This window comes from Giraffa tippelskirchi, chromosome 8 (assembly GCF_054371585.1).
Source record: "Giraffa tippelskirchi isolate mGirTip1 chromosome 8, T2T-mGirTip1v1.2.pri, whole genome shotgun sequence".
In the NCBI taxonomy this organism is placed as follows: domain Eukaryota; kingdom Metazoa; phylum Chordata; class Mammalia; order Artiodactyla; family Giraffidae; genus Giraffa; species Giraffa tippelskirchi.
This window is the reverse complement of record NC_137282.1, coordinates 113,631,115-113,654,994: the sequence shown is the minus strand read 5'-3', so window position 1 is coordinate 113,654,994 and position 23,880 is coordinate 113,631,115. Positions and strand designations below refer to the sequence as shown.

General features: G+C 49.4%; 1 protein-coding gene across 3 annotated transcripts in view; it reads left to right on the top strand.

The window, feature by feature from the left end:
* The first annotated feature begins 15,752 nt into the window (after positions 1–15,752).
* The window catches only part of NEURL1B (neuralized E3 ubiquitin protein ligase 1B), a 44,752-nt gene continuing 36,624 nt past the window's right edge, over positions 15,753–23,880 (top strand). For 2 of the 3 annotated variants that reach the window (XM_081520527.1, XM_081520524.1), the window contains exon 1: positions 15,828–16,027. In XM_081520527.1, coding sequence (XP_081376653.1) covers positions 15,997–16,027 — 31 coding nt within the window. In that variant the 5' untranslated portion in view covers positions 15,828–15,996. Of the gene's footprint in view, positions 16,028–23,880 lie in introns of all 3 variants that reach the window. The other variant, XM_081520523.1, reaches the window with a different exon arrangement.

Genomic DNA, 23,880 nt, shown 5'->3' with positions numbered 1-23,880 from the left:
AGGTGGCTGGATGGCCTTCCACTTCCCTCCCCTGCACGCCACCACCCCCACCCCATCTGGCCAGGAAAGACCAGTGTTGCTGGGAGACCCTGGTGGTAGTGGGGCATGGGAGCTGGGGGCAGAGAGGTGGGCACAAGGTCTTTTCAAGGCAGCTGCTTGAAAAGTAGAGAAGGGGCGGGGGGCTGTTTTGCTGGATCTTTTCAAGAGCTGGGGCTGCACACAGCAGGGGGCCTGGGAGGCCCTTTCTTTGCTTTTTTCTCCTGCACCTGCCTGACCACCTGCTACGTTAAAGGCTCCCAGCCCCTCGCCTTTTCTTCCTGCTGGCCCCACTGGGCTCTGCCTCCCCAGTCCCTCGGCCTCTTCCTGCTCACCTCCTGCAGGTCCCCAGGAGTGACCCGTCAGGGCACCCCCAGAGACCAGACCCCTACTCTCCTTCCTCCCCCAGCTCCTTCCCAGCTCAGCTGCCCTTCCAGGCCTCTGCCCATGCTCTTCCTGCCCTGGAGGGCCTGGCTTGCCTCTTCATACACCTGTTAAGACAGGGATCTTCACACTGGGAGCTCACATAGCCCCTGAAAGAATTTTGAAAACTACCTATAACACACAAATATTTTTAGTCGGCACCTAAATGTTTTTATCACAAAAGTAAATAGTTACACAACTTCCAGCATGCTGTATACCCCACAGACGCTTTAAGTAAACTCTCATCCTGACCTTAGAGCTGTAGATCCCACTCATATATCTTTCCCAAAACTCCATCTCGAAAATTGGACCGCTGACCATCTCTACCAAACAGCGCATCCAGGTTGGCTGACTTTCAGCTGGAAAACTATATGCATTTATTTTCCAGTTTGTAAACATGCTAATGTACATCTCTGCATCGCCCCTCTCTCTCTTGAATTCTGTTTCTAATTCTAAGATGGGTAAGGCATATGACACTTGTGTGCTCAGTCATGTCCAGCTCTTTGCAACCCCAAGGATTGTAGCCTGCCAGGCTCCTCTGTTCATGGGATTTCCCAGGCGAGAATACTGGAGTGGGTTTCCATTTCCTCCTCCAGGGGATCTTCCCGATCCAGGGATTGAACCTGCATCTTCTGCGTTGGCAAGAGGAGTCTTTACAACTGAGCCGTCCTAGATGAAATAAGATTTCATTGATGCCATTTGTGTTTCTTACTGACACTGCCTTGCTTTTCTGCCTCAGGGATCCTCCCTCCAGAGCTAGATTGTTTCAAATGGCCTTCCCTCTGGTGCCCTGGAAGTAGTTTTTTCTTTTAAACTTTTTGTTGTGAAAATAACAGGCACCAAGAAACCATATTGTGTGTGACTAAAGCTCACTTCAAAACTGAAATGTGCAGCTCAATAATTTATCAAAAAGCAAACATCCAGGTCTAGAAATAGGACATTTCTAGCTCCCATAAGCCCCTCCCATGGGCCCCTCCCAATTGGTACCCCTCCCTCCTGTTCAAAGGTGCCCACTGCTCTGAGTTTTATGATACTCACGTCTTACTTTCCTGTCCACTTTTATAACCTACACATACCTGTTTTTCTACATCATATAAAGTCATGTCATATGTACTCACTAGTACCTGGCTTCTTTCACAGGACATTATGGGGCTGAGTCATCCAGGTTGGTATGTGGACTGTACTTCATTCTCATCACTGAATGATATTCCATTGTCTGAGTACATCCCAGTATATTGAGCATTCTGCTGTTGATGGACGTTTGGGTTGTTCTCAGTTTGGGGCTGTTTGAACAAAACTGCTAGGAACATTCATGTACAGGTCTCTAGGTTCATATAAATAGACATTTATGTTGAGTCAATAGATAGGAGGGTTTTGCTGGATCATGGGGTACATGTATATATAACTCTAACAGTATTTAACGCTATTTTCCAGATAGTGACTGAGCCACTTTACCATCTCATCAACAGCTTGTGAGAGTTCCTATTGCTAGACATCCTTGCCAATTCTTGGTTGTCAAAAATTTACATTTTAGCCAGCCTGGCTGGGATGCCATGGTTATATCATTGTGACTTTGATTTTTTCATTTCCCTGATTATTGATGAGATTCAGTACTATTTTATGTATTTATTGGCAATTGGAACATTCTTGTGAAGTCCTTGGTTTTCTCCTGTTTTTATAAAGGCATATCTCAGAGATGTTGAAAGTCTGATTCCAGATCATTGTAATAAAGAGAATATTGCAGGGACTTGCCTGGTGGTTCAGTGGTGTAGACTTCACCTTCCAAAGCAGGGGGTTCGGGTTCGAGCCTTGTTGGGGGCTAAGATCCCACATGCCTTGTGACCAAAAAACCAAAACAGAAAACAAAAGCAATATTGTAACAAATTCAATAAAGACTGTAAAAATGGTCCACATCAAAAAAAATCTTTTAAAAAAGAGAATATTGCAGTAAAGCAAGTCATATGAATTTTGGGGTTTCCCAGTGCATACAAAAGTTATATTTTCACTATACTGTGGTCTATTAAGTATGCAATAGCATTATGTCTAAAAATGGTAAACCTTAATTAAAAAATACCTTTACTGATAAAAAATGTTAACACCTGAGCCTTCAGGGAGATGTAATCCTTTTGTTGGTGGAGAGTCTTGCCTCCATGTTGGTGGCTGCTGACTGAGCGGGGTGGTGGTTGCTGAAGGTTAGGGTGCTGTGGCAATTCCTTAAAATATGACAACAATGAAGTCTGCCACATCCATTGACTCTTCCTTTCATGAATGATTTCTCTGTAGCAAGCAATGCTGTTGGATAGCATTTTACCCACAGTATAACACCTTTCAAAATTAGAATCGATCCTCTCAAACCCTGTTGCTGCTTTAGCGATTGAGCTTATGTTGTAGTCTAAATCGGTCATTGTCATTTCAACCATCTTCGCAGCAGCTTCACCAAGAGGAGGGTCCATCTCAGGAAACCACTTTCTTTCATCATCCAGAAGAAGCAACTCCTCATCCATTCATATTCTATCATGAGGTTGCAGCAATTCAGCCACATCTTCAGCTCCACTTCTATTAATAATTCTAGTTCTCTTGCTGTTTCCACCATATCTGCAGTTACTTCTTCCACTGAAGTCTTGAACCCCTCAAAGTCATCCATGAGGGTTGGAATCAACTTCTTCCAAACTCCTATTAATGATAATATTTTTACCTTTCCCATGAATCATGAATGTTCTTAATGACATCTAGAATGGAGAACCCTTTCCAGAACGTTTTCAACTGACCTTGCCCAGATGCATCAAAAGAATCACTATTTATGGTAGCTAGAGCCTTAAATAAGAAGACCTGAATATCCAAAGCCTTCCTTGATGCATGGGCTGCAGAATGGATGCTACATTAGCAGGCATGAAAACGTTAATCTTGTTGTTCATCTCCATCAGAAATTTGGGGTGACAGGTGCATGCATTGTCAATGAGCAGTAATATTTTTAAACAACTCTTTTTTTCTGAGCAGTAGATCTCAGCAGTGGGCTTAAAATATTCAGTAAACCATGTTGTAAACAGACGTGCTGTCATTCAGGCTTTATTGTTATCATAACAGAACAGAGGCAGAGTAGATTTGGCACAGTTCTTAAGGGCTGCAAGATCTTCAGAATGGTAAATCAGCATTGGCCTCAACTTAAAGTCACCAGCTGCATTAGCTCATTAACAAGAGAGTGAGCCTGTCCTTTGAAGTTTTTGAAGCCAGGTCTTGACTTCTTCTCTCTAGCTATGAAAGTCTTAGATGGCCTCTTCTTCCAGTCAAAGGCTGTTTTGTCCACCCTGAAAATCTATTGTTTGGTGTAGACACTTTACGAATTCTCTTAGTTAGATCTTCTGGATAACTTGCTGCAGCTTCTACATCAGCATTTGCTCCTTCACCTTGCACGTTTATGTTATAGAGACAGTTTCTTTCCTTAAACCTCATGAGCCAAACTCTGCTTCTCAAACTTTTCTTCTGCAGCTTCCTCCCCTCTCCCAGCTTTCAGAGACCTGAAGAGAGTTAGGGTCTTGTTCTGGGTTATGCTTTGCCTTAGGGGAAGGTTGTGGCTGGTTTCATCTTCTATCTAGACCTCTAAAACATTCTCCTTATTGGCAGCAAGGCTATTCAGCTTTTGAATCATTCACGTGTTCACTGGAGTAGCGCTTTTAACTTTCTTCAAGAACTTTTCCTTTGCATTCACAGCTTGGCTGTCTGGCACAGGAGGCCTAGCTTTTGGTCTGTCTTAGCTTTCGGCATGCCTTCCTCACTCATCGTAATCATTTCTAGCTTTTGATTTAAAGAGAGAGACTTGTGAATATTCCTTTCACCTGAATGCTTAGAGGTTGTTGTAGGGTCATTAAACTGGCCTAATTTCAATACGATTGTGTCTCAGGGAATAGAGAGACCTAAGAGAGGAAGAGAGATGGGACCAGCCGGTCAGTGGAGCATCAGAACACACACAGTTCTGTCTTGTAGTGGTAGCAGTTCATGGCACTCCAAAACAATTACAGGAGTAACAAGAAAGACCCCCGATCACAGGTCACCATAAAGAAAAAGCTTGAAATATTGTGAGAATTACCTAAATGTGACACAGAGACATCAGTGAAAATGCGTTGCTGGAAAAATGGTGTCGATAGATTTTCTCAACACAAGGGTGCCATAAACCTTCAAATTGTAAAAAACTTAGTATCTATGAAGAATAAAAAAGCAAAGCTCGATGAAACAAGGTGCCTATATTGAGTTATTGGTCTTTTTCATATCGATTTATAGTTGTATTTATTCTGGAAACAAGCAAGTCCTTTGTTGGTTGTAGTGTACAATGTATTTTTTCTCACTCTGTAACTTGCCTTTTAATTTTCTCACTAATATCTTTTGATAAAAAGAATATTAACTTTTAATTCAGCTAATTTTATCAATCCATTTTAATGGTTAGCACTTTCTATGTCTTATTAAAGTATATTTCAAACCACTTTCAGGTTATGAAGATATTTTTTTATGTTGCTTTTTAGAAGTTTTCTGTTTTGCCTTTAACATTCAGATCTACAAGTCCTCTGAAATTGGTTTTGTGAATAGTGTGATCGTGAATAGGGTAGGGATGAAGGTTTTTTCTTATACAGTTATCCAATTGGCCCAGCACAAGTCATTGAAAAGATTGTCCCTTTCCCCCACTGCTTGGTTATGTCACACTTGTCACAGAACCTGAGTCGATTTATGCCTGGCATCTGTCTCTATTCTGTTGGTCTATTTGTCTATCCTTGTACAAATACCACATATCTTATTTTGCTTTATAATACGTATTCGTATCCAGTAGAGCGAATCCTTTTACTTTGTTCTCTATTTTTAAAAAACGGCTATCATTTACCCTTTGTATTTCCACATAGATTTTTACTACCTGTTTTTTTTTTTTTTCCAAATAAATTTATTTATTTTAGTTGGGGGCTAATTACTTTACAATATTGTAGTAGTTTTTGCCATACATTGACATGAATCAGCCATGGGTTTACATGTGTTCCCCTTCCTGGACCCCCCTCCCACCTCCCTCCCCATCCCATCCCTCTGGGTCATCCCATTGCCCCAGCCCTGAGCATTTGTCTCATGCATCGAACATGGAATGGTGTTCTGTTTCACATATGATAATATACATGTTTCAATGCTATTCTCCCAGAACGTCCCACCCTCACCTTTCTACCTGTTTTTTAAGTTACATACACGCACATATCTTTGTTAGGATTTTGATTAGGTTATATGCATGTATGTATAAGTCAGTTTGCAGAGAATTTATTTCTTTAAAATATTGTATCTTTCAATTCCTGAATATGATATATCCTTCCATTTAGTTTTTGGATTCCTCTCAATAATGTTTACAGTTTTCTGAATATATTTCAGGTGAACCAATTAAAAAAAAAAACAAAACTCTGAAGTTAGTGATAACACAGGCAACTTTTGGATATGGCAAAATCATGAAGACAGCAATTTCCCCAGAATGTTTTCTTTGTACCCCTGCCAGCTTGGTATCAAGGCATCTTTGAGCTGTGCCTAGCCCCTCCCCCCAGACCCACCTCCCCTGTACACCTGCAGACTTGGAAGCTGACCCAGATCTGGGACGTAGTAAATACATGTGAACTAAGCACTACCTACCACACTCCTGTCCCATTGCTTGAAAAAATTGATAACCCACCCCAACATGCTAAGGATGGGTCAGGCAGTGGTTCAGCTTCCAGATAAAATGCTGTCTTTGAAAAGTAGTCTATTGAGTTCTTTCCCATTAGAAAAATTTTATGCATGCTCATTACAGAACATTTAAAAGTTACCAACAGGGACTTCCCTGGTGGTCCAGTGGTTAAGACTACATGCTCCAAATACAGGGGACCTGGGTGTGATCCCTGGTTGGGGATCTAAGATTCCATGTGCCACGCAGCCAAAAAATGAATAAATAAATACAAAATTTTTTAAAACTGCCAACAGATAGAGAATGAAAAAAAAGCACCCATATGCCTTATCACTCAGCGAAAATGACTTGTCATATTTTGATGCATTTCCTTTCACCTTGTTTTTATACACATTGTGTATTTGCTTATTTTGCTTTTATAAACTTGTCATCATTCTGAGTTAATAGTTCTGTGTTCAGCCTTTCTCATTTGACATGAAAACATAAGTTTCCTCTCCTTTGACTCCAGACTCTTTGGAAACATCATGGCCAGGAGCTCTGTAAGGTTCTGTGAGTGACACCTGTTTACCACCCATTACCTGTGGTAGGAGGTGTTGGTGAATTCACGCTGGTGTGCATGGTGTGTACTGAGGATCTCTGGGCATTTCTTAGCTTAGACCCCATCCATTTGGCATTACATCCTCAAGAAAGACACTTAGATGTGGATTTCAGACCAAAAAATTGCAAACAGAAGCTTATGAGGCAGGGCTTGCCTGGTGCTCTAGTGGCTAAGACTCCGTGTTCCCCATGCGGGGGGGCCCAAGTTTGATTCCTGGTCGGGGAACTAGATTCCACATGCTGCAACTAAGAGTTCTCATGCTGCAACCAAAAATCTGTGTGCCGCAATTAAGGCCTGCACAACCAAAATAAATAAAGTAAATTTTAAAAAAGAAGCTTATGAGGCATATCAAAGCAGAAGTTAGAACCTATAACCATGGCTGTCTGTGGGTCACACGTTTCTTAAGAATTATTTCCAAACAGCCATTTAAATGCTTCAGGTGTATCAGCTCCTTCTCTCCTCACAACTGTCTCAAGGAGTTTCTATCATTTGTCTCATTTCGTAGATACAGGGGCTTCCTAGGTGGCACTAGTGATAAACAACCCACCTGCCAATGCACAAGATGTAAGAACCACAGTTTCGATCCCTGGGTCAGGAAGATCCCCTGGAGGAGGGCATGGCAACCCACTCCAATATTCTTGCCTGGAAAGTCCCATGGACAGAGTAGCCTGACAGGCCACAGTCCATAGGGTCACAAAGAATCAGACACAACTGAAGCGACTCAGTGCACACACATAGGTATAGAACCTGAGGCACAGAGAGGTTGCATGGCTAGACCAAGGTCACAGGCAAGAGGTTGCGTGGCTAGACCAAGGTCACAGGCAGTGAGTGCCCAAGCTGGGATTCGAACCCCAGCCCTCTGCCTCCTGGGCTCCCGCTCCTAACCACTCCAGAAGGATGGAAGATAAAGTGGGCTCTTCAAGATACCCACGCCTCCTCTCCTGGCCTCCTTCCTCTGGGCCTGAAGAACCTCTTCCTTCTGCAGGTGAGAGGTGAGGAACATGTAGGGGCCCCACGACAGGCATGAGTCCACTGTGTCCAGCTGTGTGACAGGCACATCCTTGCCTTCTCCTAGCTTCAGTGTCTTCATCAGGGAAATGGGCAAAGAGGCCATGAAGGGAAATGTCTCGATGGACTGGAACTTGCTTGCAGGTGCTGGGCTTCTGCACCCCGTCCATCCGCCCATCAGTACCAGCTCTGGGGCCACCTCCCAGTGCACACACTCCCACCCTGCTGGCTCAGTCCCGGCTCCTCCCATCCTGCCTGCACTGACTGACTCCCCCCACAGCCAGCTAGGGTGTGACACCGCCCCAACAACGGCTGTGGGACAGGGTTTTAAAGAGTCCGCTCGAAACATCCCCCAGTTATGGGACCGGTAGGAGCAGAGCAAGTAGGAACCAGAAATTGTTGGTGGGGGGCAGAGTGGGAGAGAGAAGACTATATTTACCTTCCTATATCTATTTCTCTGAGAGCATTAATGTCCCTTGTTTATACAGTGTCCTTGTTCCCCAAGAGCTTGGCCTGTCTTTGAGTCCCCATCACTCTGAGACACCAGGGCAAGTAAGAAAGTGAATCGTGGTTTGAACCCAGGTCTGTGGGACCAAATCCCAGACTCCAACTTGGCCCTGTGCATCCGACTGCAAGGTTGCAATACCCATGGCCTGAGTGTCACAGCCCCACTCATCCGATCCCCCAAAACCCAGAAACTGATTTTTCATGGCTATTTTACAGATGAGGACGATGAGGCCCATCTGAGGTCTTGGGTGGGTAAGCGCTTAAGCCCCAAGCTGATTTGGGCTTTCCAAGTCCCAATCAGTGTTGGAGCTTCTCCAGCTAGCAGCACAGACACCTCCTTTCAAGCTGGGCAGACAATGAGGAAGAAACCTCTGAGTGTGAACCAGACTGTGGGGAGGAGCCTCCAGCATGGGTAGGGATGACTTCTTGGACCCCTAAATAAATAAGGAGTCTAGTCCGTCAGCCTGGAGAGCAGGCTGAGGCCCCAGCCTTTCTCCTCCTGAGAGGGTTACAATGGCTGCCAGAGATGAGGAGACTGCTCTGAACCAGTCTCCACACCAGGTTCTGGAGCCACAGAAGGAACACTGATCTCATGTGCTCTTCCCAATCGGAAGGACTGATGCTGAAGCTGAAGCTCCAACACTTTGGCCACCTGATGCGAAGAGCTGACGCACTGGAAAAGACCCTGATGCTGGGAAAGGTGGAAGGAAAAAGAAGAAGAGGGCGACAGAGGATGAGATGGTTGGACAGCATCATCGACTCAATGGACGTGAATTTGAGCAAACTCCGGGAGATAGTGAAGGACAGAGGAGCCTGGCCTGCTGCAGCCTATGGGGTTGCAAAGAGTTGGACATGACTTAGGACTGAACGACAGCAGCCACAGACCCTGGCCCGCCTCAATTTTCAGAGGGAAAATCTGAGGCTTAGTGAAGGAAGTCGCTTGCAGAGATCACACAGCCACGCAAGGACAATGCGGGCGTGTTGAACAAGCCAATCTGCCCTCAGGGTCCCTGCTATGCCGCTGTGGTTCCTGGTCTCATCCTCCCATCCCCCACCCCCCAATTTGTCCCACCAAGATCCGCCTCTGTTCTCTGGCCGCTACCAGCTTCACTGGGCTCCTGGCAAGAAATGCAGCCCAATCACGCTTTACACTATAGATTGTAGTTTGGAGCAAAAGTGTGCTCCTCACTGGATCTTACTTCAAACTTGTGGTAATTCTAGCCTCGGGTCGTCTGGACTGAGCATCCACTCTGAGCCAACCCCTTGCCAGGCTGCTTCACATTTCATTCTCCTGCTTGGAACTATTGTCCCCATTCTACAGATAAGGAACTCAAGGCTCAGAGCTGGCATGTGACACACTCCAGGACCCTCGGCTGGGCAGTAGCGGGCTGGTGTGCACCCAGCCGGGGACCCAGAGCTGGACTTTTTCTCCCTGCAGCATCTCCCGTCAGAGCTGGAGGAAGACTTTGGTGGCCCCCACACCCAAGAGCCCACCGGAACACATCCATGGTGCCTGGCCTGGCCTTCTGGACAACAGGACCTTGCACACTGAGACACACACATCCCAGCTACCCTGGACCCCAATCCGCCCCAGATCCCTGCCAACCTGGGGTCCCCACTCAGCTTCCAGCTGCAGCCCACAGGGCCCAGAGTCTCTGTGATCCCCGTGATGCTCTGGCCAGTGCAGGGCCAGCTGAGGGCGGCAGGAAGCCAAGGGTCCCAGGCCTGCCAGGCATAACCCACACCTCACATGGTCTGAAGTGGCACCACAGGGCCCCAGGTTGGCACAAGCCATCCAATCTCCTGCTCAGGAGCCACAAAACTGGCAGCTCTGACCCAGCTCTGAGGAGCCCTGGCAAGACAGGAGACATCACGGTGTTCAAGGCTTCCTCCACTGGACCCCGTCCTGTCCCCACTCTGTCCCCTCCCTCTGCAAGAAATGTCCTCTTCCCCAAGCAACTGAGTCCGGGAATAACAGTAGTTATACTACTAATTAATAATAACAGTGGCTTAGTCTTTTTAAAAAACTTTTTATTTTGTTTTGGGATATAGCCGGTTAACAACGTCGTGATAGTTTCAGGTGAACAGCAAAGGAACTCAGTCATACATGTACATATAGCCATTCTCCCCCAAATTCTCTACAGTGACTTCGTTTCACTGCACATTTGCCATGTCCCAAGCACTGTTACAAGCACTTGACATGTATTATCTCATTTAATCCTCAAAACAATCCTATGAGGCTACTACTTTTACTAGCCCATTTTATACATAAGGGGAATAAGGAAAAGAGAAGTTGAGTAATATGCTCAAAGTCACACAGCTGGATAGGAGGGAAGTCAGACTATGAACCCAGATTGTCTGGTTCCACAGCCTGAGCCCTCAGCCAGCACCTCAACCTCTCTAGATGAGATCCAACCCCTATCCCTGGGGTTTATGTATTGATTCATTAATCCATTCATTCATTAAGCACTTGAGCATGTATTCTGTGCCAAACCGTTTGCAATCATAATCTCACTGGAAGTTTATAGCAGCTATCAGGTAGGCATTATTAATTATCATCCCCATTTTACAGATGAGGCAACCAGTGTTCAGAGAGGTTACCTAACTGTACAGAGACACACAGCCAACAAGATTCAAGGTAAGTAAGTAAGTAGCATAGCTGGGATTTGGCCCTTTCCACATTCATTATTCCAAATTTTCTTTAAAAATCCAGGTCCCCCTGGTGGGGTCTCTACAGCTCTGGGAAGGTAGCAGCAGAGAGTGGGCTCTCACAGGCCGGGACAAGCTGTGCACTGGACCCTGGGGTGGATCAGCACCGGCCAGCCCTCAAGTTACTCCAGGCTGGACTCTTTGCAAACTCTCAGCCACCTGAGGGGTCAATAGGAGAAACGCACAGACTCTGAGATCAGAGCAGGCTGGGTTCCTGTCCAGGCCCTACCTTCTTGGCTGTGTGGCTTGGACAAGTTGCTGCACCTCTCTGAGCCTCCCAGCATACCTGATAGAATAGATATGATAAGGGCCCCTAACCCTGCTGGAGGAGATGAAGATTTTAAAAGGCAACAAATACAAAACAGCTCCTTAACCTTTAACTCCTTTTCTCACTGGTAAGATTATTGTGAGGATTAAATAAATCAGAACCTAACATGTTCAGTCAGATTGTTCTCTGCCTGTGTGGCTAGAGCAAGCTACCTACACTCTCTAGGATTTGGTTTCTCCATCCATAAAATGGGCACACTAATAACACTACCTCCTAGGGTCATTGTGAGCTTAAAGCATCTAAAGGACTTAAAACAGCATACCACACTCAATAAATGTTATTAGCTATTACTGCATCACAATTAGCATTGTAATTACCCAGTGAATGCAAGTTAACCGGATCATGAATTGGTTTGAATTCAGCCCCTGTCTCAGGCTTCCATCCCATGGCCATCGTGACCATGTGTCTCAGAGCGTCTGAGCTCTGTCTGTATGTTACGGAAAAGCTGAGTCCAGGACATGGATGGCCCCAGTCTGAGGCAGAACTGCCTCCACTGAATTTCAGGAAAATGAAGGTGCATGACCTTTTCAGATGGCCAGTGTGGGACTCATCCATCTGAATGCTGTCGGTGTGTCTTCAGGGAGACTCTGGAGGAAGATTCTGTCCATTCAGCCCTCCTGTGTATCAGTGATGAGCTCCCCTTTGGAAATGATGCTGGCACCGAGTACTCACCAGCAAGAGAACAGGACAAGAAAAAGCCACATGCCAGGGCTTCTTTCCCTATTGGTCTTGGCTGCTGCATAAACTGTGGCCAGGTTCCGTGGCTCACAAACATGATTCGCTCTTTGAGGGCAGCATGGTGTGAATGAAGGTATGGGAGCTAGAACTCAAGACACATGGCACCTCTGCTCACCACTGTGCCACACTGGATGAGTGGCTTTGTTGTTCCGAGGCCAGTTTCCTCCTCTGTATAAACAGAGAGCTAGAGGCCTCTGAGTTCTGCTCCTCCTGGCCGGGTGAACTCGGCAGTTCCTTCCTCACACTGCGCTTCAGTCTCCTCTTCTGTCAGACAGGAATTACGTTAATGCTAGGCTGTGAGGAGGAGTACTCAAAGGGTCCAGTCTGGTACCCACTGTGTGGTTGGCACTTAGGAACCAGGAGCTGAAAAAATATTGCTTTTGTGGGTGAATACCACTGGATCTGGAAATCGGGGGTTTGATGATCAGGGTTTGCCGAAAAGTGGAGGTTTCCTGCAACAATTTGAAAACCAAGCTTTGTGGTTTGAGTGTTCTTGAGCTGCAAGGAGGAGCCTGTGCAAAGGCCCTTGGGTTCCCTGAAAGAAGGGGTCTTTTATCCAGGAGTCTACAGTGGACAAAACTCCCACCAGCTCAGTGCACCTGACTGCCTGCTATGCCTGGGGCAGGATCTGCTAGGGCATGCCCAGAGGGAGCAATGCCAGGGAGCACAGCCAAGGCCCTCCCTCTACCCACTGCCATGGGAGGCTGTGCCAACACTGCACAATCAGGAGAAGCAGCCCCACCCAGGGGCCCCTGCAACCCAAGCATGGGTCCTGGTGCCAAGGGAGGGTGGTATCACCTCTTCGATTCTGGATGTGACTAAGGGGGAGGGGGCTGTGTGAAAGTCAAAGCCAGGAGAGGTTATGACTAGAGGCTGCTGTCCTAGCCCAAGGATGCTCCGCATCCCCTGCTTCTGTTTACACACCTCCTGGGTGACTGGGATTTCCCTCTCCCCGAAAGCCACCTGACCCACCTTTGTGGAACAGCTTTGTCTTCCTTCTCAAGTGCGGTGACTGTAACCAAAGCAAAACTTCTCCCAGAAACGTCTAATCATGTGCTGGAACAGCAAGCTCCTCCTTTGTTCTACACACTATACCTCTATTGATGCATCCCTATTTTGTTTCTCCCCACACATATCACTGTTGATCACACCCCAGTCCAGGGCTACTATGAACCAAAACTCATTCCTTCACGACTCTTTTCTACCCTTCCTTCTTCCGTCCCTTCCTCCCTCCCTTCTTCCATCTTCCTTTCCTTTCCTCTCCCACTTCACAGCAATGCCTCTCTGCAGTCGGTTTGTTCAAATGGTTATGCTACTCTTACTGTGGGCACTGGGGATTCATAAGTGAATATGCCCCGGGTCCTGCCCACAGAACGCTTCTCATTTGTCACTAGAGAGGATGGAAGAGTAACAGATACAACCACTTGCCCTGAAGATGTAATTAACAGAAAAGACAAAGTGCAAAGTGACCTCAGGGGAGGTGAGCAACTACCGTATATGCGCAACTATTTGGTAACCCAAGTAAAGGTTAAGGGCAATCTCTATTCTCCCAATAAAAGATGCACAGTAAAGGTGAACAATATAAACTTTAAGGGGTGGAGATGAGATAGTCAGAAGTATATTTGTAATATTTATTTCTTTATTGAGAGATTGTTGTTGTTCTTTAGTCGCTCACTCATGTCTGACTCTTTTGCAACCCCATGGACTCTAGCTCACCAGGCTCCTCTGTCCATGGGATTTCCCAGGCAAGAATACTCGAATGGGTTGCCATTTCCTCTTCCAGGGGATCTTCCTGACCCAGGGATCAAACCGATGTCTCTTGTCTGGCAGGCAAATTCTTTGCCACTGAGCCACCAAGGAAGACCTTATTGAGAGATAAATATTTTAAATCATCTTTATATAAAATATTAATTTGGAAAGAATGCTTTTGTCCAGTCTAAATTTCAAGAAACTACTTGGTTCAAATTCTTTGCACATGGCTTTGACATCAGTGTCACCATCATCTGGGGGGAGGGCAGGGGGAAGACTTTTTGGTTTTCCAGAGCACACCTTAGCCACAGGGACCAAGATGTTAAACGCAGCTCTTCTGGACCCACGTGTCAGGTGACCACGGGCCGCTGCTCCCTCTGCAGGTACCATTCGCAGAGCATTCGGACGGTTGGCGCTTCATTTGCAGGCATGCATTTTTGATCTGACGACACTGCCGCTTATTTGAGCGCTCTGAAAGTGACCTTTAAAAGGCCTGTTGACAACACCCTCCTTTGTGACCTTCCCTTTGGGACACTTATAGTCACAAAATACGGTTTGCATTGCGCGGTTTTATATGAGTAAACTTTTCTAGACTTCTTTTATAATAATACTGACCTCTATATGCATCCCAAACTCACATGGGCTGAGGGTATATGAAACTAATGTACCCTTCCCAAACAGGACCTCATGTTTTGTTTTTTTTTTTTAAAAAAATGACTGAGAGAGCACCCATAATACGAGAAATCAGTGGCTCAAACACAAGGCAACCTTATGTTCAAGCATGTGTGATAAATCAGGGGTGGTGGGGAATAGAGGCATCTTCCCAGAGGTGGAGGCTTTAACCTGACCTTGAAGAAGAAGAACCCTTTGGGATGGACCAGGCACTCCAGGCAGAAGGCACCAGAGAAACTGAACTTGGTGCAGGCGAGGTGTCTCTCCCAGATACCCACCTTTCATTCACACAGCTCCTAGCCAGCTTTACTCGGAAATTTGAGGCACCTATTCTCCACTCTCTGAGGCTCAATCTGCCTGTCTGAGAAGTGGGGGTAATAACATATTTCATAAAATCACAAGGGAAACAAGAGCATGGAAAATAGAGTCGGAAAAAAACTGGGTTGAAATTAGGTTTTCTCTGGCAAGTCATTGCACCTCCCAAGCCTCAGTGTTTTGATCTGAAAAATGGAGCCCTGTCCTCTGAGGACAGGGGCTAGCAGGCTTCATGCCCCACTGCGTGTGATCTGGGTTCCCCCACTGGAGAGGTGGGGTGAATGAATGAATGAGGAATGCCTGTTACTCTCTCTGCCAGGGACGCTGTCCCCAGCTCTTCCCATGCTGATTCTTTGCTGTTCCTCAGATGGAGCTGGCCCGCTCCCAGGTTCTCCCTAAGCCCCACAGAGTCACCCCATCAGTCTTGTTTTATTTCCGTCCTGGCTTTGATCCTAATTGCTTGTTATTGCTGTCTTCATTACTAGCATGCATTGTCTGTATCTGCAGTGCCCAGCACAGCGCATGGCACCTAGGATGTGCTCAATAAATATTTTAATTAATGATTATAGGTTCCCTCCTCCCAATCTTTGGACACTGCCTAGGTTTCTCCCACTTGTAGGTGCAAGATCCCACCCCTACCCGTCACCCTGGTTGGACTGTTTTTAAGCTTTTTACACTGTCCAAGGTGACCTTGTGCTCGGTGTTTCCGTTCCGGACCCTTCCCACGCCCCCACCCCCGCACAGAAGCTCTGTGGGCGAGGGGTTGGCCCCTGTGGTCCAGAGCCTGGCATGCATTAAGCCTTCTCAAAATGTTGGAATTAATGACTGAAAGGCCAGCTGGCTGACGAGCCTGACACCCTCAAGGGCACCCAACTGCCCAGCGCGCCTTCCTGACCCGGGCGCGGGAGCTGCGAGAGCGGGACGCTCGGCGGTTCCCCTCCCGCCTCCGGGAGCAAACTTTCAAAAGATGCGGCGGCCGCGGCCCCGCCCCTCCCGGCGTGGTTGGAGGCGGCGGGAGGCGGGGGCGGAGCCGGCGGGCCCGGGCCGGTGGCTCCGCCTCCTCCTGCTGCCACCGCTTCCCTCTCGGCACCCGCCCCAGCTGCAGCCCGCCGGCTCGCCGGTGCAGCCGCGATGCCCCGGAGCCAGACCCCGGTCCGGGTCCCCGGCCCAGCACGTAATTAGCCTCCCTGCGTCCCGAGGGCGCCGGCGCCACCGCCAACGCCGCGCCCCGACGCAGCGATGGGCAACACGGTGCACAGGACCCTTCCAGGTACGCCGGGAAGCCCTGCCCGGGAGGCAGGCGCTGGGGTTCTCCTCTCCTCGGGGGACCCTCTGGGTGACTTCCGGAGAGCCACCCCACCCCCACTCCCCTTAGCGCTCTCGGCGGGCGCAGTGGGCTAGTCTCCAGTGCCTCCCGACTCCCGGCTCAGCGCGCGCGGAGCGGCTGGGCTTTGCGCTCCGGGAGGGCGGGTACCGCGTCCTGGTTACCTTGGGGACCCCCGTGCTCCTTCTCCCGGCTTTGGCTAGATGCGCGAAGGGGCCGTTGGGGCGATGCTGCGCGCCCCGCGTTGCCTTTGTTCCAGCCCGGGGGCGCTGATGAAGGAGCCCGGGGCGCTCCGGGGCGTGAATGGAGCCAGGCTGCTCTGAGCTTCCGACGGCCAGAAGCCGCCGGTAGTGCCGAGACTGCAGCGGCTGAGAGTGGGGAGCGGGGGGTGCTCGCAGGGGTACCTCAGTTACCAGCCGCTCAGCGCCCCCGCGGCACATGCTACTTGGTTTGGCCACGTTCCCACGCGCACCCCGGCTGCGCCCCCCTCTGGTGTCGCTCAGCTGGGGGCTCTGTAGACCCCTCGCAGTCGCCGCTGCTGAGCGTATCGCCCCCTAATTAATACCACCCCAGAATTTTCAGGGCCAGAGTAGGGGGATTCAGAGCTGGGAAGAGGTGGGCGTGGGCCAGAGAAGGCTTTGCTAGAAAATACCGGGTAACTGTAGGAATAGATCAGCGCTGCTCAGAGGCTTGGAGGCTCAGTGCCCAGTATGCAAAGAAGCTTCGCGGTAAAGGTGTGTATCCCAATTTTACATTGAAGAAATTGAGGCTCTGTGAGGGAAAGTGACACACCCAAGGTCATGTTCTGGTGTTGGGGGGCGGGGGGCGCACTGAGATTGGGAACTGTGTCTGTCTGCCTGCCCTCCTCCCCGCCCCCAAATCTTTAGAATAAGTCTTTATTCTGCCTTAAGGCTGGGCATTTGTAGCATCCTGGGCAGAAGGTGAGGGACACTTAGGTGAGGTTTTACGAGGAAAGGAAGGTATCATACCATCTCTGCTCTAGAGCTATATCAAAAAATAATTATATATAAAAAATAATTGTTTCTTCCTCTGGGAGGGACTGAAATGCATGGTGCTGAGTCCTGCATTCCCAAAGCTGGCTTATAGAAGAGGAGCCTCTCCTACTTATAAGCCCCTGGGTAGCTTTCAGGCCAGTGCACACAGAATTCACCAATTTTCAGGGAGGTGAAGTTGCCAGCAGAGGGTCACAAGCTTGTCAGTGACAGAGGTGGGATTCGAATCCAGGTCTTCTTACCTGAGTGTGGCCACGCCCCCTATGGCCAGGGCTATGGCCCTAATGGGGATGGAGAGAACCCACCCACCCAGTTTGGAGGTGTCCAGGGGTGTTGGCAAATAGAACAGCAGATGTCCTCCCAGCCACAAAGATACGAGCCCCCTTTGTGGGATTTCTTAATTAAGAAACATTTATGCTCTTCTAGTAAAAAAAGCCGTTCTGCCACCTGTGGGTTGGCTTTGGGGTAGATGAAGGAATAGACGCCTGCAGGGCAGGCTAAATATAGCTGGATATTTATGAAGTCTCCATCCCACTCAGCCCTCTCTGTGGACTGGGCCACCCCGGGGCTGGGAACCTGGGGTTAAGGTTGGTTACTCACAGCAGTAGCTAAGCGTGAAAAATTCAGACTCCACTGGGACTGAAGCCTGCATTGAGTTTAAAACTGGAATTCCTGCACCACATCAGGCTGCAGGTGCCAAGAACACCAAGAACCATCTATTGTTTTCTGACCTGCCCGTAATTAGTTTCTCACACATGCTGTGCCGTTTTTTACACCTCTGTGCTCAGTACCTGATGCTCTCCACACCCAGAAGATCCTTTCACTGTCTAGTCTAGCTTTCAAAACCCAGCTCAGTTGTTACCTCCTCCAGGAAGCCTTCCCTGACCACCCACGCCCAATCCCATCCTTTACTCTGCCACCTCAATACCTTCTTGTCTCTGCATGCTCATCGGACCCCTTTGCTTTGTCATCACCCACCTCCATGACTCTCCTTGGGGCTACCTGAGGACAGAGCCCACGTCTTGATCATCTTGTATCCCTGGTTGCCCAGTGCAGAGCCAGGCTCAGTGGGGCCCCAAAGCTGGTGGTGGAGCTCACATGTTGCCTGCATCTTAGGCAGAAAGAGCACTTGGCTTAGCATTGCCCTGTAGAAATCCTTGCGCTTTCGTTCTCAGGGAAGGGACACATGCGTGGGGTTCCTTCTATGGGACTTGAAATAGCTGGCATTTGCCGAGCACCTGTATTCCATGCAGGGCTTCCTGCATATGTGGCTTTATTTACATGCCAAGCAGGCTTCTCCTTAAAGCTCCTGCACTTGCCGATCCCTCTGCCTGGAACATTCTTCCCCCAGACCTCCACATGCTGTCTGCTCCAGGCAGCTCTTGTCATTGTCCCCTCCCCCCGCTTTGGTTTTTTTCCTTAGCCTGGATCACCACGCACCACATGGTCTGTGTAGTGAGCTGTTCATTGTCTGTCTCCCCCAGGAGGATTTTGCCCGTTTTGTTCACTGCAATATATTCAGCAACTGCAGCAGTGGGTAGGACATAATAGATGTTCAGTAAATATTTATTGAGTGAATGAATGACTGAGTTCTCGCAACAGCCCTGTAAGGTGGGCATTATCATCTCCGTCTTACAGATAAGGAAACCAAGGCTCAGAGAGGTAAAAGGACTTATTCCCCTTCACATGGCTTATCCAATTGGCAGAACCAAGATTGAAATCCAGGTTTATTTAGCTCCAAAGCCCTGCAGTCTTCCCATGACATGCAGTAGCCTCCCAACTGATGGTTCAGATACCATTTACTGAGTGCCTCAGAATACACCTGCTGTGCCATTGCATACGATAAGGAAATGCCCCCCAAAAGGAATGTCTTTTGTGATCGACTGAGGGGCAGCACCGTGGTTGCCCCCTGCAATGCGCTATAAACAAGCATTAAGGGTCAGCATGGGAACTCATGTTTGCTATGCTCTTACTGTGTGCATTACCCATTCCCTTTCTAGTTTCAGTTCAGCCCTGCAAAATAAGTTGTCATTCTCTTCCATTTCACAGATGAGGAGACTGAGGCCCAGAGAGGCTGAGACACCTGCCCCAACTCGCACAGTTAGGCAGTGGCAAAGCTGGGCTTAGCAGACCCAGGCCTCTCTTTTAATACCACCACATGGCCTATTTTTTTTTTTTTTTTCTGCCCTCCTTTAGCCTTAATCTGGGTTTTGCAAAGGAAAAAAATGAAAAGTGTACACAGGACGGAGGAGGGGAAAGCAGAATTCCACAGGGAGGGAGGGGGAGGCACTCTCCCCCTTCTCCCACCAGCACATTTCAGTCCCTTCCCTCCATGTGCCCCTGGTGCTCACTCTGGGACTCACTGGTAGTTCTGGTTGGAGAAGAGGCTGAATTCAAACTGCTGGTTGGGTTTAATCATTAAGCCAGTCCATGCTTGACCAAGTCAACAGCCCTCTCTAGTGTTACGTCAGTAAATGGTGTCCTGAAGCTCTGGAGTATGGGAAGCGTGCTGAACCTGCTCTGTGCCCTGAGTCAGGGGCTTTACCCACATCACCTATTTAGATCCTCCTAACACCCTTTAGAGAGTCTGTATTTATCCCCATCTTACAGGGAGGCAGATGGAGGCTTGGAGACATAAAGGATAAAGGCACACCAGTATCAGGGGGAGATCCAGTCTTCCTAACCCAGACGATCAATCTGCAGATGCTGCGTCCAGACCAGAAGCACCTGCTGCTCCAGGGCCACTCTGGGGCCCTCCCTGCCAAGCCTCTGTCTTTATTGGACCCGGATCCAGACCATGTGGGTGTTAGGCCTACTGGGCCTGTGTGGGTCAGATCTTCTGCCCTCTGGCAGAGGGGGCCAACGCTCCAAGGAGCCAGCAGCCACTCTTCTCCCTAGACCTGGACTGTCTCAGCTCTAGGGAGGACAGCAGCCTTTGTCGTTCTCCTTACAGCCATCACAGTGGCTGCACGGATGACCCAACCAGTGACGTTCCTCTCTCTCTGCACCTCTCCTCCTCCCTTACCCAGTCACAGCATGAAGTTCGGTTGGGCCTGCCTGCCTTGTCTGGCCCCTTCTGCCTCCCTCCCACCAGGTCTTGAAGAATCACTTTTATAGCCCCCCATCTGAGGCCTGAGCCTGAGCCGCTTAAAGTGATAGCGGTTCCTCCGACAGCCCTGAAACCTGCCAGGCTGTCAGCACATGGTTAGGGACCCTGACCAGTCAAGGCTCCTTGGTGATGGCCCGCGAGGATGCTGGGGGCCGGGGCGGGGTAGAGTGGAGCAGCAGTCTTACCCATCCGTGGAATTGAGAAGGAGGGACGGGTCTGTCCAGTGCATAGGAAACGTGGAGAAGTTGCCCGTGGAGAATCTGGAGCCAAAAGGAACTAAGGCCTCCCTCTGTTTTTACCCTCTTTCTGATCCCACTTCTCCTTTCCTCTCTCTCTCCCCTGGCAGGAAAGGAGGGAGCCCTGGGTGATGGGGATAGGGAAGGCTTCCTGGAGGAGACATCTGAAGGAAAGTCCCACTGAATGTCTGCCTCCCCCAACTCAAATGTCTTCTTTTTCTGTCTGCCTTCAGGGTCCTCTGTGGCTCGGTTGCCCTGAAGCCACCCTGATCTCTGCTTAAGTGCTATGCCCCCAGGCTGGGGTGACCCCGGGGTGTGCTCCGCTCTGCATTTTCCTGAGTGTGCATTTTCATTCATTTATCTGACATCTGTTGGACCCATCTTGTGTACTAGCCCTGGGGTTCAGTCATGAATGAATGGACAGCCACTGGCACTCCCCCCTCCCTCAGGAACTGGCCACTGGTGGAAGAAGGATGGAATGCTCTAGTAAAACAGTCACGTGGTTGGTTCTATCACTGCAGAGCACGAGGTACTGTTACCCTGTGCCTCAGAGAGGGAGGGGCTGACACCTAAACAAGGCCTGTCCCCCAAATCAAGTGGTCTATCTACTGTGGATCGTGTGAGACCAGCTCTTAAAAAACCTTTAATGACATGAAAGTGACAGTGTTAGTCACTTAGTTGTGTCCCACTCTTTGCTACCCCAGGGACTGTAGCCCACCAGGTTCCTCTGTCCATGGGATCCTCCAGGCAAGAATACTGGAGTGGGTTGCCATTCCCTTCTCCAAGGGATCTTCCCAACCCAGGGGTCAAACCCAGGGTCTCCTGCATTTGCCGGCAGATTCATTACCGCTGAGCCACCAGGGCAGCCCTTTAATGACATACACTAGAATAAACAGTAGAATATCGAGTGTGTTCAGGTAGGAAGTATTTTTTTCTCAGAAACTTTTGCTTCTGGTGTGCATGTGTGTGTTGCGTGTTACAATGTCAAATGCATTTCTCTCTGGGGGTGGCAGCGGTTAAGGGCTGTGATGAGAATGTTCACTGGTCGACAGCAGCGGGAGGTCTGCGGTCCTGGTCTAGACACATCTCATTGTCAGACTGCCTGGGTCCATCTCAGCATGACCATTTCCTAGGGCAGTGATGGTGGCAAGGACTCCCCTCTGCACCTCAGTTTCCTCAGTTCAAGTGGGGGGATGCATAGCTCCCTCACAGTGGGTGGGGGTGAGCATTAAACGGCATAGAGCAGGCAGAGGCTTTAGCAAAGCCTAGGGCGGCCGCTGTCATGGTTATTGTTGCCACCATGGAAAAGAGAGCCCTCAGGCCCGCTCCTGAGGTCCCTAGATGGGGCTGACTGACAAGTGCCTTTCACTTCCTGCCTTGAAAACCCTGCCCCAGGTGCCCACAAGCCTCGAGCCAAAGGGCTGGGTTGGGAGGCCTCCCTTTCATAGCACGGACAGCAGCTCCCCAAGTTTCCTTGAGCCCTGTCCAAGACATCTCATTTCGGATGAGAAGAATCTGCATGGCAGGTTGCATTTTGCAGTTTGCATTGGCCCCCCCCAGACCACCAGGTCTAGTGGGAGAGACTAACAGGGACAGGGCAGTTATGATAAGTTGGGGAGGGGAGTCCAGGGGCTGGGAGGAGAAGCAGGGAAGGCTTCCTGGAGGAGGTGCTGTCCAGCTGAGACCAGAAAGCAGAGAAATCAGCCACAAGGGAACGGGAAAGGCTGCTCAAGGCAGAGGATTAGATGTGCAAAGGCCAAAGGGGAGGGAGAACAGGGCATGTAGGGGGGAGATGCAGAGTTTTGGGGGTCCCAGTGCAAGTAGGGGTGGCAATATGAAGTCAGAGTGGTGGGTGAAGATCAGGTCAGAGGAAAAGGGGTTTCTGGCCTGCAGTCAGGAGACTCAGCTTCTCAGATGCCACACTGCCCACTGGGATGAAGCGCTGTGTCTGGTGGGCTGGGCCACAAAGGCTGTCAGAACAGGCTGTTTAATCTTCTCTGTGGACAAAAAGAGTCAGGTCTCTCCTCTTTTGGACCAAAGGGCTCTCTGTACTTGGTGGTGCTCTATGAGGGCTGAAAATAGAAGCCCAGAAGCCAGGTGTGTGGCAGGAGCTTAAAGCAGAGAGGGAAGAGGAAGGGGGCCAACGTGCCATAGGTTGTGAGCATCCACCTGGGGGGTGTAGCCAAATGGTCAGCACTGCAGCACGCCTGCTCTGTGCCAGGCCCTTTCTTTGTTTCATCCCCTTTAAACCATCAGGACGCCTCTTCCAGAAGTTGGCTCCTATTCCACAGATGAGGACACTGAGCTCAGAAGGATCCTGAGAACTGCCATGGCCTAGGTGGCAAGGAAGTAGCAAAGCAGAGTTTGATCCCAAGCCTGCCTGACCGCAAAGCCCCTTCCCCATCACTATGGGACACTGCCCCCTGGGGCCCCTTGTCCTCATCCTGAGCTCCTGAACCCCCCTCCCCACAGGCTGTCCTTCCTGCAGGCACCCCTTCTTCCTTTCTCTGTCCTGGGAAGGTGAATCACCTCCGTCCCCCAGCAGCCAGAGTGAAACTGCCAACAGAAAAGCCCCATCCCCCAGCCCACACGCCTCACCCTGGGCCTGGAGACTCTAACTCTTAAGGTGGAGGTGGCCTCTGGGAATCTTGCTCTGGGGGAGAAGGGGTGAGCTGGAGCTCCGCACCCCTTCCTCCTTCCCCGTCTGCCTGATAAAAGCTGGCCTGGGCTCGGTCAGCCCCAATTGCATAGACAGGTGTCACTGCCATCCTTCCCCCTGATGGGGCTCGCAGCCCCATCTCACTCAGAGCCACAGGTAGCCCCTACCAGTCCATCAGCAAGGGCACGGGGCCAGAGCAAGAGCACTTTGTCACCCTGCACCCAGGTTTTCCTGCAGGCCAGGAGAATCCTGTCCCCATGCTGTGCTGTCAATATTAGCAGAGCTGGTGAAAGCATGGGCCGGCTGCCTCCATCCCTGGGTCTGAGTCTTATTATCCAGACAAATGCCTTGACCTCTCTTTGCTTTGATTCCCTTTTCTGCAGAAAGGAGATAATGATGCTACGTCTCAGGCCTGCAAAGTGTCTGACAGATAGTGAGTGCTCAGGGGGACACCTGTTATGATTATGCAGTCACCAGGCAAGCAAACCCCTGCTCCCTGCTGAGCCCGACACTCCCAAGGGAGACAGACACAAACGAATAATAATAACCACTAGCTCGTATCACTCAGCCAGTCTGTGCCAGACACTGTTCTCAGCAGGCACCTGCATTTAGCCCTCAGGACAAGCCCTGTGAGAGAGCTATTTTTAGTCCCATATAACTGTTGAGAGAACAGAGAGGGAAAGTGACTTGCCTAAGGGCACACAGCTCAAGTAGTCCAACATGACTCCAACTAGAAGGAAGGGATGTTGATGTTGGATGGATGACTGCCAGGTCGGGACAGG